The sequence below is a fragment of the Erythrolamprus reginae genome, chromosome Z, assembly GCF_031021105.1.
Source record: "Erythrolamprus reginae isolate rEryReg1 chromosome Z, rEryReg1.hap1, whole genome shotgun sequence".
NCBI lineage: Eukaryota > Metazoa > Chordata > Lepidosauria > Squamata > Dipsadidae > Erythrolamprus > Erythrolamprus reginae.
Window position 1 is genome coordinate 67,685,238 of NC_091963.1, and position 19,925 is coordinate 67,705,162.

General features: G+C 43.4%; 1 protein-coding gene across 8 annotated transcripts in view; it reads left to right on the forward strand.

Moving 5' to 3' along the window:
* Positions 1 to 7,294: 7,294 nt before the first annotated feature.
* MATCAP2 (microtubule associated tyrosine carboxypeptidase 2) overlaps positions 7,295 to 19,925 on the forward strand; it is a 119,583-nt gene continuing 106,952 nt past the window's right edge. For 3 of the 8 annotated variants that reach the window (XR_011556729.1, XM_070726298.1, XM_070726303.1), the window contains exon 1: positions 7,511 to 7,614. Coding sequence is in view for 2 of the 8 variants with exons in the window: in XM_070726298.1 (XP_070582399.1) it covers positions 7,590 to 7,614 (25 nt within the window). In the remaining 6 variants the exon portion in view is untranslated. Of the gene's footprint in view, positions 7,615 to 19,925 lie in introns of all 8 variants that reach the window. The other 5 variants (XM_070726301.1, XM_070726305.1, XM_070726302.1 and 2 more) reach the window with 4 other exon arrangements.

The window sequence follows — 19,925 nt, forward strand, 5'->3', positions numbered from 1 at the left end:
TTCCTCCTCTCACTTCTCTTTTTTTCCATCTCTGTCTCCTCCCCCCTTTTGTGTACACACTCTTGAACCATTTCCAAAAACAGGTGAGGGCTGAGGGGTTTTCTCTCTTATTATTTGGGTGCTTTTTACCATATGCTTTAAATCAAGAGTCACTTCTCTCTTTTGTTTCTCTCTCTTTCCTCTCATTCTCTGCCTCAATCATTTTCTCATTTCTCTTTTTTCTCCCTTTTGCTCTCATTTCTCTCTCACTCTCTCCCTTTCATTTCTGCTTTTCTCTTCCCTCTCCTTTTCCTTCTCTCCCGTTCTCTCTCTCATCTTTTTGTTCTACCCCTCCCTTATTCTTTCCATCATTTCCTCTGTCCCCCCCTCTCTTTTCCCCTCTCATCTCTCTGACTCCATCTCTGTCTCTCTGGAAACCAGCAGGCAGCCTACCCCACTTCTTCTGACCTTATCCTCTAGTTTCACACAGAACGTCCTGGTTTTACAGCCAGCCGAACACGATTGACTCCTGTCCTGTGCTCGGGGTTTCACCTTCACGTTTTGGGGATGGGGAAGAAGCTGCTGAGCCCCCCCCCCCCCGCAGCCTGGGCTTTGCTGGAGGCTGACTTAAAAAGGGAGTCCAAGGTACAGGACCAACACTTGGGGTTGGGGCCAGGGATCTTGGGGGCCGGGCGTCCCCTTGGCACATCTTGGAAGAGAAATTTCTTTTGCTTCTGCAAAATTTGTCTCTGGCTGGGCTCCACCCCCATGGGACTCCCAAGATGCGCCGAGGGGACACCTTGCCCGGTTCTTCACAGCAGCAAAATGTTGCATTCCAGGCAGCTGCACGGGGCCTCCGGGTGGCAGGAACAAGGGGGGCATGCTGCCTAAGTTAGTTGGTCCCAACTGAAATGGTGATGGCGGCGGTGGCCGTGGGCCTCTGGGGCGTGGACGTAACATTCCTGGCACTGATGCTCTTCGAAGGGAAGCTGCCGGAGCTACCTCAGAAATTGCATCTTTTTACTTCTCCGCCAGGACCAGCTAACTCAGCGATGCGGCCACCTTGTTCCTGCCACCCGGAGGCCCCGTGCAGCTACCTGTAATGTGATGCTTTGTTGCTGGGTCCAGAGTGGACCCAGGAAGGAGAAAAGCTTGCCATCGTCAAAAGCCCAACCAGGGAGGGGAACCAACTCCTGCGGACCATCTTTACAGCTCCCCGCTTGGGTTTCACCTTTTCTGATAAAATGTCTCCTCGCTGCAAAGCCACCTCTGTTCGCTTCCCCCACCCCATACAAAACAACCTTCCCAGATATGGCAAGTGTTTTGAGCTTTTCACCCCCGCCCTCCGGTTAAGGGCGAACAAACAAAGGGCTGCCGGTCGGGAGCACGCGGCTCTCGTTGCTTGGCAAGCTGGGGCCAGTTCTCAACTGCCCTGTGCACCCCCTGACAAGGACCCTCTGATGAGGAAGGGCTGAAGCCATGGGGGGAGGGGGCCTGGAGAGCAGGAAGCAGTACCTCTGATGGGTGGGGAAAAAAGGGAGCGGAGGGATGGGAGATGGGCACGGCAACCCGGAATACTTTGAGGCCTGCCTGTGGTTCTCTTTGCCAGCTCTTGACTGTGGGGCTTCAGAAAACACTGTGCTGCCAGTTCCTGACAGCTGTGCGGCTGCGTGGCCATGCAGCTTAGAGGGAACATTGGCGTAGAGGTTCACCCTGACTCCTACTTTGTAGGATGCCACAGGGTTCTGTCCTCTCCTCCCTACTATTTAACATTTACATGAAGCCACTGGGTGAGATCATACAACAGCATGGGGTGAGGTATCATCAGTACACATATGATACCTAGTTATACATCTTCACCCATGTCAATTCAACAGACTCAAACTCAACCCGGATAAGACGGAGTGGCTGTGGGTTCTGCCTCCCAGAGACAATTCCTTCTGTCCGTCCATAGCCCTGGGGGGGGGGAATCCGCAACTTGGGCGTCCTCTTCGATCCACAGCTCACATTAGAGAACCATCTTTCAGCTGTGGCAAGGGGGACGTTTGCCCAGGTCTGCCTGGTGCACCAGTTGCGGCCCTATCTGGACCGGGACTCACTGCTCACAGTCACTCACGCCCACATCTCCTCGAGGTTCGACTACTGTAATGCTCTCTACATGGGGCTACCTTTGAAAAGTGTTTGGAAACTTCAGATCATGCAGAATGCAGCTGCGAGAGCAATCATGGGCTTCCCTAGGTATGCCCATGTTACACCAACTCTCCGCAGTTTGCATTGGTTGCTGATCAGTTTCCGGTCACAATTCAAAGTGTTGGTTATGACCTATAAAGCCCTTCATGGCATCGGACCAGAATATCTCCGGGACCGCCTTCTGCAGCACAAATCCCAGCGACCGGTTAGGTCCCACAGAGTTGGCCTTCTCCGGGTCCTGTCAACTAAACAATGTCGTTTGGCGGTACCCAGGGAAGAGCCTTCTCTGTGGTGGCCCCAACCCTCTGGAACCAGCTTCCCCTGGAGATTAGAACTGCCCCCACCTCCTTGCCTTTCGTAAACTCCTTAAAACCCACCTCTGCCGTCAGGCATGGGGGAATTGAGACATCTTCCACAGGCCTATACAGTTTATGCATGGTATATTTGTGTGTATGTTTGCTTTTAATAATGGGGTTTTTAGTGTTTTTTTAAAATCATTAGATTTGTTGCACATTGTTTTATTGTTGCTGTGAGCCGCCCTGAGTCTACGGAGAGGGGCGGCATACAAAACTAATAAATAGATAGATAGTAAGATAGATAGATAGATAGATAGATAGATAGACAGACAGACAGACAGACAGACAGACAGACAGACAGACAGACAGACAAACAAACAAACAAATAAAGTGGTGGATGTCATGTGCCAGTGTCTGGAAGCTGTAATGGTCTGTATGGGAGCCAACAGGCTCAAGCTCAACCCAGACAAGATTGAGTGACTATGGGTATTTTCTCCTAAGGACCGCTCTATCTGTCTGCCTAATGTTTTTTGTGGGGGAACTTTGACCCCCTCAGACTAGGTCTGCAACTTGGGTGTCCTCCTGGATCCACAGCTGAGCCTTGATCACCATCTCTCAACTGTGGCCAGGGAGACCTTCACCCAGGTTTGCCTGCTATATCAGTTGCGGCCCTATCTGGACCAGGAGGCTCAGGCCCTCATCATCTCCCGTCTTGACTATTGATATGCACTCTACATGGGACTACCCTTGAAGAGTGTTCGGAGACTGCAGATAGTCCAGAATGTAGCTGCGCAAGCTGTCATGGGTGTACCTCGATACACCCATGTAACACCTATGGTCCATGAGCTGCACTGGCTACCAATTAGTCTCGGGTGTATTCAAGGGGTTGGTTATTACTTATAAAGCTTTACATGGCTTAGGGCCAGACTACCTGTGGGGTCATCTCCTGCCACAAACCTCCCAGAGACTAATAAGATTGCACAGGATTGGCCTTATCCAGGTCCTGTTGACTAAGCAATGCAGGTTGGTGGGACAATGGGGAGGGCCTTCTCTGTGGCCGCCCCAGCTCTATGGAACCAACTCTCCCCCAATGTCCACACTGCTCTCACCATACTGGCCTTCCGAAAGGCTGCAAAGACCTGTCTTTACACCTGTCATGGCCAAATTGTACTGGCTTATATGTGTTGATTGGATTGTTTGAATTGTGAGTTTTTTAACTGGGGTTATCATTTTAATATTTATATTTGACTTCTTTTTTATTGTAATTGTATTTTTTGTATCCAAGTCTACGGAGAGGGGCGGCATACAAATCTGATAAATAAATAAATAAATAAATAAATAAATAAATATTGTTGTAAGCTGCCTTGAGTCTTTTGGGATTGGGCAGCATAGAAGACGAATAAAATAAATAAATAAAATAAATAAATATTCCTGGGTAACAGTTTCTTCCATATTTTCAAGGATGTGCCTTGTTTTCAAGCCAAGAATAGAAGCAATACACAGAAGCAAGATAACAAACTTTGCACTAATGCCAACCAGTATTACAGTTACAATTTATTAAGCTAGAATTAGTTCCTAACAACTAATTGGCAGTATACAATAATATAAGCAGATTCCAATAATAAAGCTTAATTCCTCATAAACGATTTCTAGTCTCATATCAGAAACAAACAGAAAATATTAATTCTGTACTCATTTTCCAAAATGTTGTTGGTAAAATTACCTTTTTAAATTTTCTTTCTTTTTCCCTGGATAGTCCATTTGACTATCTGGGATCACATTAAAATCACCTACTATTATCATGTTTTCTATTGATAGCTCAATTATTTTATTGTGTAATTCCTGATAAAATTGTTTTGGATTGTCATTTGGTGTGTATTGATATAATAATGATTTGGTGCGTATTGATATAATAATGAGAGGTTTCAATTCTAAATCCAATTGTACAATTAAAATTCTACCTTTGCTATCACTATATACAGTGATACCTTGTCTTACAAACTTAATTGGTTCCGGGATGAGGTTCTTAAGATGAAAAGTTTGTAAGACGAAACAATGTTTCCCATAGGATTCAATGAAAAAGCAATTAATGCATGCAAGCCCAAAATTCACCCCTTTTGCCAGCCGAAACGTCCCTTTTTGCGCTGCTGGGATTCCCCTGAGGCTCCCCTCCATGGGAAATCCCACCTCCGGACCTCTGTGTTTTTGCGATGCTGCGATTTCACTGAGGCTCCCCTCGCTGGGAAATCCCACCTCCGGACTTCCGTTGCCAGCGAAGCACCCGTTTTTGCACTGCTGGGATTCCCCTACAGCATCACAAAAATACGGTGGGGTTTCCCATGGAGGGGAGCCTCAGTGAAATCCCAGCAGTGCAAAAAGGGTGCTTCGCTGGCAACGGAAGTCCGGAGGTGGGGCATCCCAGCGGCGGTGGTGGGTTTGTAAGGTGAAAATAGTTTGTAAGAAGAGGCAAAAAAATCCTAAACCTCGGGTTTGTATCTCGAAATGTTTGTATGATGAGGCGTTTGCAAGACGAGGTATCACTGTATTTGTTTTGACTCTATTATTTCATCTATTTGCATTGCTACATCTCTTTTTTTTTTAATTTGCTAGACTGGTATGGAGTTTCCCTAATTTTGGTTTATTGAGTAATTTTCTATTTGATTTCTTAATGTGGACTTTCTGTAGAATATTTATTTGTGCTCTTTGTTTCTTGAGTCTAGTCAATATTTGATTTCTTTTCCTGGGGTTGTTCAGTCCATTTACGTTAAATGAAAAGATTTTCAAATCATCTGACATTTCTATTTATAGTATTTTTTTATTTATTTTGGTTCACGCAATCTGCTGTCTAGCACCAATTCTTGTTGAATTTGTGGTTGTTTATTTTTAGCAGCTTGTATTTCCTCCCTCTTTTTACCGGTAACCCTTTTTTCTTCTTCTTTATCTTTAGGTTCTTTCTGTGGTTGGTCTGTTCTATTCAATCCGTTTTGTGGAAAGAAAGCTCTTGCATCTTCCACACTCTCGATCTTGATTTTCATTCCTTGCTAAGTCAAAGAAAGTCCTTCTGGTACTGACCATTATGTTTTTTAAAATTAAAACGCTTGTAAGAAAATAGTACTCTCTTCTACTTTCTCTTACCCTCTTTGGAACTTGTTTCAGAATTGTAATGTCTTTCCCTTTGTACTTCCAAGTCTGATTTCTCACCTGTTTTAGGATGTCATCTCTAATTACTCTTCTAGAAAACTTGATGTGAACTTCTCTTGGTAGGTTTTGTCTCTTCCAACTGTAGATAGCGTATAAATTTCAGAGATTTTAATAGCTTTATAATTTATCTATAGCTAAAGTTTTTCCCCAATATTATATTTAGACACAGTTCACATAATTATGCTTATCAACATTAAGTATTCTATGTCAAGTGTAGCTGTCGTAATGTTTCCTCTTATCAGTACCCATCTTATGTATATAAATAATGTTATATCTATATATATTAGGAATACTTTATTTTATTTTATTTATCTTGTTGAACAAGTGTAGGATTGTAATTTGTATACATGCCCCTTAGAAAAGGGGAGAGGTCAGCAGTAGACAATCTGAGGTTAAAGAGTCTGCGGTTTGGGGAGGAAAACAGAGTCAGGTAATGTGTTCCAGGCATTGATCACTCTATTGCTCAAGTCGTATTTTCTGCAATCTAATTTGGAGCAGTTTACGTTAAGTTTGAATCTATTATGTGCTCATGTGTTGTTGCAGTTGAAGGTGAAGTAGTCACTAACAGGAAGGACATTTTGTCATATGATTTTATGATTTAGTGTTAGATCAGATTGGAGGTGACATAGTTGTAAATTGTCTAATCGCAGTATTTCAAGTCTGATGGAGTAAGGTGTTTTGTTGCAAGAGGAGGAGTGAAGGACTCTTGTGAAATTTTTGTGGACTCTCTCAATTGCGAGTTCCATACAGATGAACTGTATTCTAGAATTGATCTGACAAAAGTTTTATAAGCTCTAGTTAGCAGTTCAGTGTTTTTGGAGAAACTACGTAACATTCAATTCACAATGCTTTTTTGGCAATGTTGTTACAGTGGGCTCTGGCACTTAGGTCATTGGATACAAGCACTCCAAGGTCTTTGACATATTAAGGGTCATCTACAAGTTCATTTCCACAAAATTTATATTTTGTGATCTGATTCTTTTTTGCCAATGTGTAAGACAGAGAATTTCTTGGCTAAGATTTGAAGTTGCCAGTTGTTAGCCCATTCAGCTACATGGTCAAGATCCTTTTGAAGAGTAGCACTACAGTCGATGGCATTAAATATTTTAACATCATCGGCAAAGAGAACAGAGGTGCTGATAATAAGGTCACAGAGATAATTTATGTAGAGAATGAAGTACTTGACAAATACATAAAAATAAATAACATGCTAGCTTCCTAAAACAAATGCACCGACCAACTCCTAAAGAGCCCACGTGATTGGGTTTCACTTTTCTCCACAGGACATACCCTTCTCATCCACTGATAGGTCTTCGCAGCGAATTACATTTATTTTGGAATAGACAAACTCCAATCCCATAATCCCTAATTTTGGGGAAATTAAATCAAACTATCTAGAAATTTAATCAATCTCAAAAAACAAAAAACACGCTTAGGTGACCATAACACAGTTATGTACATCTTCGGGCGCATTGTATACTGTACTGGGAAACATGGTTTCCGATGAAATCCTGAACTACTAGTCGCACTGCGCATCTGCACAGTTTCGTGGTAACATTCCTCTACCGGAGCTGTTCTGTGATTTGCGGGAAATGGAGGTGTCCTAGCAACTAGGCTAGCCAGCAGCCACTGACGATTCTAATGACCCAGTATAAGAAACGGCCGAGCAGGAGCGAAAGAGAATCGGTCCAGCCGCTGCTCGGAGTTTGAGAAAGGAAAATAATTGCTTTCGAATTGCTATCGCCGCTGTTCAGCGCCTAAGGTTTCAGTTTTGACAGAAGCTCGGGAACTTCTATCCCTAGTTCCCCTCGGTCATGCTATCCAACTGTCCCCTTGAAGTTGCCCCCGAGATTTTAGAATAGTACCCTGGTAAAAAGTGAAGAGGCGAGATCCCTTTGCAACCCACATCTCACCCGCTGAAGAATGCTTGAATCTATTCGAGTCATAGGTGAGTAACAATGCCGCACGTCCTTTGTTTCCTCATTTGTCAGATCTTTATAGTAGGATTTCTGATAAAACGGGGCGGGGGGGGTGAGGGGGATAGAAACCTGGATCCAGCATCAGTTATTGCAATACTAATTTAATACTAATACTAATTTCTTCTGACCTGGGAATAGTTTTCTCATATTTATTTATTTTATTTATTCATTTGTCCAATACATAAATACATAGGAAGAAAATAGACATGTGATAATATAAAAAGAGGGTGAAGGTGAACTTAGAGGAGAGGATATATGAAAGGAAGAGTAAATTAAGTAAATTGCTTTATTATTTTCAAGATTAGTGTGTTTTTGGGGTGGGTGGGGTGGATGGGATATAGACAGTATTGGGCCACCAAAACTTTTAGTACCACAGTGTTGGCGTGGCTTGTTTTGTTGGTGTGGCTTGATGGTCATGTGACTGGGGGGGAGTGGCTTGTCAAAATGTGACTGTAGGAGTGGCTTGATGATCATGTGACAGGGTGGCTTAAAGGTCATGTGACTGGCTTCAAGGTGGCCAACCTGACTTCACGTCAAGGGTTAGGGTTAGGGTGCCTGGCCTCTCCTCGCCTCAAAGAGATATATTTACTATTATTGAAAATCCAAAATATACTATTTAATCCTATATGTATATATGGCATATGTGTACATACATTTTACACCTGGGCACTTAAAAATATACATTATCTACTATATGTAGATAATATCTACACATACATGCATGCACAGCTCTTCTAAAATTATACAAATTCAATCTTATTTACTGGGATAGGAAAAAATACCCAGAGTCCACTTTCTGCCACACATTTAACCATAACTTCTGTACATTAGAACATCACACATGCCTTCAGATGTTCTTTTCTAGCTTGCACATCACTATTAGAGCTAGAAAATGTCATGGATTGAGTAAAATATGGTGAATGCTTGCAAGAACGCTCTTGCAATTTTGGGGTCCATTGTGCTCATAGGTTTTTCTTTCTTTCCTCCTTTCTTTCTTTCCTCCTTTCCTTCCTTCCTTTTTTCGTTCTTTTTTCTCCCTTTTTTCTTTCCTCCTTTCCTTCTTTCTTTCATTTTCTTTCTTTCTCTTCCTTTCTTTCCTCCCCTTTTCTTTCTTTTCCTCTGTTCCATTAATAATAATAATAATAATAATAATAATAATAATAATAATAAATTAGATTTGTATGTTGCCCCTCTCCAAGGACTTGGAGTGGCTCACAACAGGACAATACACAATATACAAATCCAATAGTTAAGAAAAACAATTAAAAAAAAATCCTATAAAAATAGTCATGCAACTCAAACAAGCCATACATAAATTATAATAGCTGAGGGTATATTAATTTCCCCATGCCTGGTGACATAGATGAGTTTTCAAAAGTTTACGAAAGGCAAGGAGGGTGGGGGCAATTCTAATCTCCGGGGGGAGTTGGTTCCAGAGGGCCGGGGCTGCCACAGAGAAGGCTCTTCCCCTGGGTCCTGCCAGACGGCATTGTTTAATTGACGGGACCTGGTGAAGGCCACTTGTGGGACCTAATCAATCGCTGGGATTCGTGCGGCAGAAGGCGGTCCTGGAGGTATTCTGGTCCGATTCAGGCTACAAAATACAATCATGGTATTGTATATCTGTTTACTCTCATCTAATGCCTGTCTGGATGTTTGTAACACTGCTATGGTAACTCTAAGATGAAATCCATCACCTTTTTTCTCTAGAGAAAAACATTTCCTTTGCTGCCAGATTGCTTCATTTTCTCTTGTGTCTAGAGGGAGAATTTCTTTCTCCCAGTAGGATAGGATTTCAAGAGATGAAATTTTGTGGATTCTCAGCTCATTCTTGTATTAAATTATTCTGCTTTTGGAAGCCTCTTTGAACAGGTTGCATGAGTTGCAAGAACTCTCTCTCTCCGTCTCCCTGTCCTATTACAAAATTTATATATACTGTACTGTTCAAAAAAAATAAAGGGAACACTCAAATAACACATCCTAGATCTGAATGAATGAAATATTCTCATTGAATATTTTGTTCTGTACAAAGTTGAATGTGCTGACAACAAAATGAAATTGATTGTCAATCAGTGTTGCTTCCTAAGTGTTTGATTTCACAGAAGTTTGATTTACTTGGAGTTATATTCTGTTTAAGCGTTCCCTTTATTTTTTTGAGCAGTATATTTAAATTGTAATATTGTAAATGTTCCAGTTACAGCTATTCTTGTAAAATAAGGAATGCTAGCACTACCTCAGTGAACAGATTTCCTTGTGCTTTTACTCTGGCCACATTTTCCCCTCAGATACTTCAAAGAAGCCTTCTTGAGGAAAGAGATTTAGATTTAATTGGATTTGTATGCCACCCCTCTCCGGGGACTCGGGACGGCTCACAACTATACAAAAAACAGAAAACAATAGTAAACAATCCAATTAATAGTACATTTAAAAACAATGCTTTAATTAATCTAATTTAAGAAGTTGTCATGACCATTCATTCAACAATCATACTAAATATTCATTGGTCAGGGGATCGATCTAAAAACCCCAGGCCTGGCGGCAAAGATAAGTTTTTAAACTCTTTCGGAAGGCAAGGAGGAGTGCAAATCTCCGGGGGGGGGGAGCTGATTCCAGAGGGCCAGGCCCCTCTAGGCTCTTCCCCTAGGTCTCACCAGCTGGCGTTGTTTGGTCAGCGGGACCCTAAGGAGACCAACTCTGTGGGACCTCACCAGTCACTGGGATTTCTCACCATCTGGTACCTAACTGTCCAAACATATTTATTGGCTACAAAGCACAAATTTATATAATGCCTTCTTTCATACATGTGTGTGTGTGTGTGTGTGTAACATATTTCTGCTGATAATGAAAAGGGGAGACTAATATAGATCTATTTCATGCTATTTTGCTCCCATAAGCTAGCCATAGCCTTACCAGGATTTGAACCTGGGGAGTCTACCTATAAGGCAGTAGCTTTAACCTCTAGACCACAGGTTCTCCTCCTCTCAGCTTGTACCAGGGAATAGTTATATGGGTTTTTTCCCCTGTTGAATCACCCTGGTATACCCAAATATGGGAGGAAGCATACTTTTTCCTTTTCCTTTTATATGTGTGTGTGTGTGTGTGTATTTGCTGTTCTAGATCAGCGGTCCATAACCTAGGGACTGGTTCTATGGAGAGAGGTTTTTCCACAGCCCAGAGGGGGCATGGTTTTGCATACTGTCTGCATCCCATGGAGAGGGCTTCACTTGTTTGTGAGGCGCAGTTTCTAGCATTCCGTAGACTGGTCCCAGTCCATGGAGGGGGGTTGGGGATCCCTGTTCTAGATGGACTGGCCTGCAGATTTCTTTGATCTTGTTATGAATAACTCTTAATTTCATTCTTCCCATTTTGGTTTCATCAGTAAGAGTTCTTATTCCATCAATGTTGCTTTCAGGATCACTGAATCCACTGAATTTTTCTACCTCATCAGAGTGTAGCAATCACAAACCAAGGAAAACATGGAATTTCAGAGTTGAAATGAAGTATAAATGAGATGTTTTTGGAAAATTAGTAAATATGCATGAACCAAGACAAACAACTTTAACCAAAGTGGTTAAATTATATTATTCAGGACATGAGACTACAAAAGGGAATGTACTTGTAATGATACCAGAAAGGAAATAATAAAATGTGTTTTACAGTGCTGGCTGTAATTATTAAAATTAGTGTGTATCTAGGGCAATGATGGCGAATCTTTTTTGGTTTGTATGCCAAAAAAAGGGGAGACAAGGGAGGTTGTGTACATACATGCCCACACCCATAATTCCATGCGCCCCCTCCTGCACATGTGTGCATGACAAACCCCCCATTCCCAGCATGCAATGGCACACCTGTTTTAGTTCTACCCAGGCTTTAGAGTCTTTCTAGGAGCCAGGGAGAGCAAAAGTGGCCTTTCCCTACCCACCCAGGAGGCCCTCCAGAGGCCAGAAAAGGTCCGTTTGCCAAGTTCTGGTTAAACTGGAAGTTCTGGGTTTTTTGCTCTCCCGTGCTTCGGAACCATTATAGGAGCAGGGGAGGATGAAAACGCCCTGCATTTTCTTTCAACATCTTTTGGTGCAAAAGGGGTGCTCTGGGATTGAGCTCCATTTTCGCTACTCCACTGCATCCTCCCCCCTGCCCAGGCAGCAACACACCCCTGGTCAGAATATAATAGCAATATGAAGAATGTTTAATATATAAAAAGAACCTGAAGTGCTGTAGAAAGACCACAAAGACATTAAGAAAACCAAAGCAAAAAATATTTGCAGTATGTTAAAAATGAGAAAGCTCCTAGTTGCTTTCAGAGAAAAGCTTTCTTGATAATCAAATAATGAAGATTAATCTGCTCCACAGAAAGAGATGTATGATGGGTAATTGATCAGTTATCAAATAGGAAAGAATAAGTTACAGATAAATATTTAAATTAGAGTTAGGAGAAATACTACATCTTTATACAGTATTAACAAATATTAAAAAATAAGATTGTATAGCATATAGATTGAAAAATAATAGTGTAGACACACCAATAAGAGAGATTCAAGAGATTGGGTAAATTAGTGATCGATTTAATCTTATAATTTTGTGATGTTCCATAATGTGTTATGGATGTCTTTGATAAGTATATATTTGTAATTTTAAGCTAATTCCGTAGTAAGCAGCAGTGGATTTATTGGGATTTGTTTTCACAGTAAGCATATATTGGTTGTTTTGAGCTTTGTGTTAGTAGATTGTGTGTCAGCGCTCCAAATAGCACCTGAGAAATAAATCAAGTCCCAGTCCAATTCTCTCGATCAGAGCTCGATTTATTATTAACAGAACCATATTAGTTACGCTGTGGCCATTCCAATTCTGAATATTTCCCAGAATCCCATCTAGGCTAAGGTTCATCTTACATCCCCACACCCACATGTTCATCATGAGAACCAGTCCGCGTGCAGGGTCTTATCAACTTCCTCTTCTCTTCAGTTGAGGCAGAACAAACGGTGACCTTGGCTCGGAGAAAGGAATCTTTGGTTGTGTCTAGTAATTTTCCCACTGACTACTCACTCACTCACCCTCCCAACCCCACTTATGCTGTATTTCTGAGGCAGGCTGAAATCTCTAACCTCACATGATGGCTTTGGCCTGACAGGCGGCCACCCTTCGCAAAGAGCCATTTCCTGGAAAAATAGAATAAACATATAGGGGTTAATATAAGTTAAATCTCCCCCCCCCCCAATGGGACACTTCAGTTTCACTGGGTAAGTTTCATGAAACTGCTTCATTAATCTATCAGCTTTGATATCCTGGCTCTTAATCCAGGTTGCTTCCGACAGGGGGTACCCTTCCAATGAATCAGGTACTGCAACCTGCTTCGGAATATACGGGAATCTAAACATTTTTTCACTTCATAGTGAGTTTCCCCCTGTGACTGTGCACATGGCCTAATGTTGGATCCGATCACTGGCTTTAGCAGGCTGCAGTGAAATACGGGGTAGATCCTCCCTAGGATTCTAGGCAATGCAAGCTGCACTGTGACCAGGTTGATTACCTTCACAATTGGGAAAGGGCCTAAAAATTTGGGACTTAGCTTTTTGCTAGGAAGCCTTAGCTGAATGTATTTGGCTGGCAGGAAAACTTTTCTCCCACTTTAAAATGTGGTTGAGGAGATCAGTGTTTGTGTGCTTGATTCCTATAGGCTTCGCTGCCTCTGTCAGCTCCTTCTTGGTGTCCGCCGTGATGGATGAGGGAAGTTCGATAGGTAGTTCTGGCATGGGAACAAAATCTTGTCCACTGGTGACCTGAAAAGGAATTAGTCCCGTACTGCTATGTACGGAGTTGTTGTATACTACTTCCACAAAAGGGAGTAGTTCAGCCCAATTGGTTTGTTGGTAACTCACCTTTCCACAAATGAAGCAGCTGAGAGAGCTAACTCCCTAGTGGAACAGTACCTCCGATGTTATGTGAGTTACCAACAAACCAATTGGGCTGAAGTACTCCCTTTTGTGGAAGTAGCATACAACAACTCCGTACACAGCAGTACGGGGCTAACTCCTTTCCAGGTCACCAGTGGACAAGGGGAGAAGTCTGAAATTCTTGTACCATATTTTTCGATGTATAAGACACACCGGTGTATAAGACGCACCTAGATTTTAGAGGAGGAAAACAAGGAAAAAAGTATTCTGATCCAAATGGTGCAATATTATATTATTTAATAAAATACCACAATACTTTTTACAACCATGTATGCTGTTTAAAACCATGTACACTTTTTACAAACTTCAAACTTGACAGCTTCAATACTTATAGACTTCAACTCCTAGAATTCCACCTTCAATCATGCTACCTAGGGAATGGGAGTTGAAGTCCACAAGCCTTAAACTTGCCAGGTTTGAAGACCATTACACTCCTAACCCCTAAATCAGGGGTTTTCAAACCTGACAGCTTTAAGACTTGTGAACCTCAACTCCCAGAATTCCTCCTTCAGTCATGCTTCCTCAGGAATGGGAGTTGAAGTCCACAAGCCTTAAACTTGCCAGGTTTGAAGACCCTTGCACTCCTAACTCAGGGGGTCTTCCAACTTGGAAGTTGGTCTTCAAACCTGTCAGGCAGCTTGCTTCAGGCAGGGGAAGCAGTGGCGGCTCCTCAGATGAAGGCTTCTTCCAGCGACAACCAGCAGTGGCTTTTCTGAGCAGTCAGCAGTGGCCATAGCGGCTTTCCTATTTTGCAAGCCGGTGGCTTGCAAGTGTGTGGGGAGGACAACTGAGATGGCTCTCATTGCAAGTGCCACACTGCTCTCTTCAGCAGCTGGGGGGGGGAAAGGAAAGGTGGGCGCTCTTGATCTTTACACGCAAAACAAACCTACCAAGGGAGAGAGGCGCCCACGCGACGGAGGAGAGAAGCTTGGCTTTCCCCCATGCCGTGAAAGCATGCCTCTCTCCCATGGTAGGTTTGTCTCGCGTGTAGAGATCGAGAGTGCCCATCTTTCCTTCCCCCTTCCAGCCGCCGAAGAGAGCAGCATGGCACTTTCAATGAGAGCCATCTCGGTTGCCCTCCCCATTGGGAACCTCGCGTGCTCAGAAAAGCCGCTGCTGCCGCCACTGACCCCCACCACTCACACAGGAGGCAGGATCCGAGGAAGCGGCAGCTGTAAGATTGGGAGCCTCGCACCAAACGTTACCGCGGGAATGAGTTGCCGCCTAAGTCAGCTCGGCAAGTGCCGGGTTTTGAGTCTTTTGGGATGGTGGGGGTTGTGGTGAAAGATTGATCTGTAGCCCTAACTAGCCCACAGCTCGCTGGGAGGAATCACTGCTGAATTCCTTGCTGAATTCAATGTGGATCTTTTTTTATTTATATCCCGGGGGAGAGGAGCCTGCAAGTGGGTCCAGGGGTCTCTAATAAGGGGTTGCAGAGAGGCGGCTTGCCACCACCGGAGTACGGGAAAGCCACTACCACCACTGCTGGCCGCAATCTTCGGCCAGGCAAAAGACGTGGCTGCGGAGGTTCTCAGGCATCCTCCGCCACTGCTGTGTCTTTTGCCTGGGCGAAGAATGCTGGAAGCACCTCTGTTCTCCCCACCCTGAGAGAGGAGCGCTGGTACTAAACGGAGAGAAAAATGCTTTTGAAGCACAGGATGAAATGGGGGGCGGGATCTCCCCAAGGCTGCCCACCAGCAGATCAGTTGTTTGGCGGGAGAAACAGCGCCGGCTCTACCGCGCGGGATTTGAAAAACCTGCACGGCGTTTATTGAACAGTGGCTAGGAGCACAGGATGTGGATGCATCCTGTGCTCCTGTCACTCACCTACGGGCTGGATAAATGGCCTCAGTGGGCCGCATGTGGCCCGCTTGCCATAGGAGAATGGGGCATTTGAATTTTCAATTGATGTAAAAGACAATTGGGCTTGTTAATGGCATAAACCTTAAACCATTTTATAGATTTGTAGATTGCAACATTTGCCATGAAGAGAAAAGCAAGGTTATTCCTGCAAACCATTATGAAGGTTTTAAAATTAAGGATATATTGGAGCTAGTGTTTATGGATGTGATAGGTCCAATGAGGAAAACTAGCTATGATGGTTCACGATATATTCTGAGCATTGTGGATCATTTCTCAAGCTTTGGCTTTGTTTGTGCAATGAAGACGAAGGTAGATACTTATAGGCTGTTTTGTAACTGGCTAGGATTTGTTGAGAGAAAGATGAATAAGAAGGTTGTTAGTGTGGTAACTGACAATGGTACAGACTTTACAAAAAAGAGGTTTGTTGACTTGTTAAAGAATTGTGGAATAGAGCATAGGCTGTCTACGCCTTATAGGCCACAGCATAATGCATTGGCCATGATGAGACAATGATAAGAGATTCTGGATTGTTGGTTCAGTTATGGACTGAGGCATTGATGTGTACAAATGTGGTCTTAAATAATGCTGTTCACTCAGCTACTGGAGAGATACCATTCATGAGGTGGTACGGTAGGAAGCCTGACTTGAGCTATCTATATGTGTTTGGAGCACCAGCATGGGTACATATTCCATCGCAGGTTACGAGAAAAGGTCAGAATAAAGCAAGGTTATTGTATTTTGTTGACTATCACAATAACCACAGATCTTTTAAGTTTTTGTATAAGAACACTGGTGCGTGCTGCTATAGTGCAAGCACCAAGTTTCTGGAAAACACTGCATGGAACATGGTAGAACATCCTGAAGGGACAAGTAAGGAAGTTGTCATTCAGACTCTTATTTAAGGAGAAGAAGGATAGCTGCCAGAGACTGCGTAGCAGTGCTGGAAGTGAGTCAGAAGAGTCAGGTGATGAGGAGTTGTCAGATGAGGAAGCTCCAGGTACTAGTGAGAGTGCTCCAGTAGTAGATGTAAAGAGTGAAGTGAGGGAAGAGCCAATGCCGAGCGTTAGCGATGTAGTTGTTCCCAGGAGAGGTACTTGGATTTGGCGGGGAACCTGATAGGTATCAAACTAATGTAGCTTGTAAAGCAGTTGTAGAACCATTGCATTATGGTGAAATAAAGATGTATCCAAATAGAGAGAAGAAGCATTTGCATGATGCTATGAGAAAAGAATTGGCTGCAATGAAAGAGTTGGGTGTTTATGAAGAAGTTCAGTTGCTTCCAGGAGAACATTTAGTAGGATCTCGCTGGATCTATAAAATTAAGACCGGAGTCAATAGTGCTATAAAGTAAAGGCTAGATTGGTAGCACAGGGTTTCTCCCAGATGGAGGGTGACTATGATGAAGTATTTACTCCATGTTTGACAGCTGCAACTCTGAGGACAGCATTGGTTTGGGCTGCTAAGCCCAAGTGCTGTGTCCACCACGTTGATTTGGAAACTGCGTACAGTGATACCTCATCTTACAAACGCCTCGTCATACAAACTTTTCGAGATACAAACCCGGGGTTTAAGATTTTTTTGCCTCTTCTTACAAACTATTTTCAAACCCACCGCTGCTGCTGGGATGCCCCGCCTCCGCACTTCTATTGCCAGCGAAGCACCCATTTTTGCGCTGCTGGGATTCCCCTGAGGCTCCCCTCCATGGGAAACACCACCTCCAGACTTCCGTGTTTTTGTGATGCTGCAGGGGAATCCCAGCAGTGCAAAAATGGGTGCTTCGCTGGTAATGGAAGTCCGGGGGTGGGGTTTCCCAGTGAGGGGAGCCTCAGTGAAATCGCAGCATTGCAAAAATACAGAGGTCCGGAGGTGGGGTTTCGAGGACTTCGGTGTTTTTGCGATGCTGCGATTTCACTGATGCTCCCTTCGCTGGGAAACCCCACCTCTGGACTTCCGTTGCCAGCATAGCGCTCGTTTTTGCAATGCTGGGATTCCCCTGCAGCATCGCAAAAACACAGAAGTCCAGAGGTGGGGTTTCCCATGGAGGGGAGCCTCAGGGGAATCCCAGTAGCGCAAAAATGGGAGCTTTGGCTGGCAAAAGGGGTGAATTTTGGGCTTGCACACATTAATCGCTTTTCCATTGATTCCTATGGGAAACATTGTTTCGTCTTACAAACCTTTCACCTTAAGAACCTCGTCCTGGAACCAATTAAATTTGTAAGACAAGGTATCACTGTATTTGCATGTGCCATTGTGGCATAGGATATTTATGAGGATTTCATCTGGTGTTATGCACGAAAAAGGTAGATGTTGGAAGCTAAGGAAAAGCTTGTATGGGTTGAAGCAATCAGGATTTGAGTGGAATTCGTTGATTGTCAAAGAATTGGAAAACATGGGATTTCACCCAAGTAAGGCTGATCCCCGTATGTTTGTTAGAGAGAGAGGAAAGATTCCAAGGAGATATTTTTACAGAGAACATAGTAATTATTGCTCAGTCTGTAGAATCTGTTAATAAGATTGTGAAAAACTTAGAGAAGAAGTCTAGAATATGAAATCTGGGTGAGATTAGCCAATATTTGGGCACTGATATTGTGAAGACTAAGAAAGGCTATAGAAATATATAAAGACAAGCTGGAAAAATTAACAGTCCGTTAAAGAAATACAATATGGAAAGTTGCAAGATTGCTCCAACTCCGATGGAGAGTTGCTTTGTGCACGGCAATAGAGATGGAAAGGCTGGTGATAAAATACTGTATCGTTCGCTTATAGGAAGCTTGTCGTATTTGGGAAATTGGTCATGGCTGGATATAGTATATAGCGTGAATCAGTTGGCACGGTATAATAGGGAACCAACTGAATATCATTGGAAGGCGCCAAAGAGGACATTGGGGTATTTGAAGGGTAACATGCATCATGGTTTATATTTGGAACGCGATGATAGTTTGAAATTGATGGCACATGCGGATGCCAGTTTTGCCTCTGATAATGTGACCAGGAAGTCTATGACTGGTTTAGCTATTTTATTTGGTGGAGACTTGGTAGGCTGGAAATCTATGAGACAGCAACACATTAGTCTGTCTACAATGGAGGCCGAATTTGCTAGTCTGTCGCAGTTATGTACAGATATAGTGGTGTATTGGCAGTTGCTGCTTGACTTAGGTATAGAATGCCAAAAGCCTATTGTGGTATATGAAGACAATCAATCAGGTTTATGGCAAAAGGTAAAGCTGTCAAGACAAGATTGAAACACAAAGACTTAAAATACCTGAATGTAAGACAGTGTGTAAAGGATGGGATGATCAAGCGTGAGTACTATGAGAGTACAGATAACGTAGCTGACAATTTCACCAAGGCACAAGGAGCTAAACTACATGTGGAGAATTGTACTAGGTACAATATGAAAGAGTAACTGTAAAACTGTATTGAATGGAAACTATATTGTCAACTCCAAGGGGGGAGATTGTTAGTACATGCTATGTACCTATTTTGGGGTTGCCATATAGTAAGCTACCAATGGTAGTCTATTAATGTAAAGATGTCATGTGTCTTTACGAGCTTTGACTGGTTTAGCCATAAGAGGGCGCCAGCACCATTCCCTAAAGGGGGAGTTATCGTTGAGAGTAGTTGTGTGCGGTTTGTATTCTGTTGTTGATATTTGTATATATTTGTAAATAATAATAATATTGTAAATACTATGTCTGCTAGCCCACCTACTGTATCTATACCACTGCTATAACTCTACTGAGTGTATGTCTAAGGTTTTGCACAGAGCTGCACCAAGACATACTAACAGTGACTATGAACTGCAGGAGCTCACAGTGTCGGCCTATTTGCAACTCAACTAGCTCTGTCAGGAACGTGGCCGGAGCTCCGCCTATGAGGGAACCATCCATTTGTTGGAAAGGAATGGGTTTGGCCAAAGGTCTGATTTGGATTTTTAATCTTTGCACTACTGCTTTGCTGATTAGACGTCTGGAACATCCTGTGTCTAGCAGGGCCTTTACTTTCCCCTCCTCTCCTGTGGTGATTACTTTAATCTTTGCCTTAAGAAGGAATGGGGAATGGTTTCACTCACCATTGGGTAATCTTCTCCAGCGGGTTCCTCATTCTTGTCGGAGCTGGGTCCTGAAGGGACAGCTTCTTCACCCACCCCCAGAAGTATCCTTATGAAGGAACAACTCCGTTGTTTGAAAAGCCCAATGCCCCGGTTCTGAGGGTCTTCCAGGTCTTCTTCTTACCACTGAGTGAGATTTGCCTCTTGGGAGAGAGAGGGGGACTGGTGCCAGGCACTCAGACACTCTGTGTCCTTGTTTTCCGCACTGCCCCTCATGGCCTCTGAATGAGAAGGCCCCAACTGGCAAGGGAAAGAGTGGCGTCCTGAAGGCCTGTGAGAGGCCCGGCTGGGTGTGATCTCTTTTCAGTACGAACCACCTCATCCAAAGTAATCGCTGTGATGTACGAATTTTGAA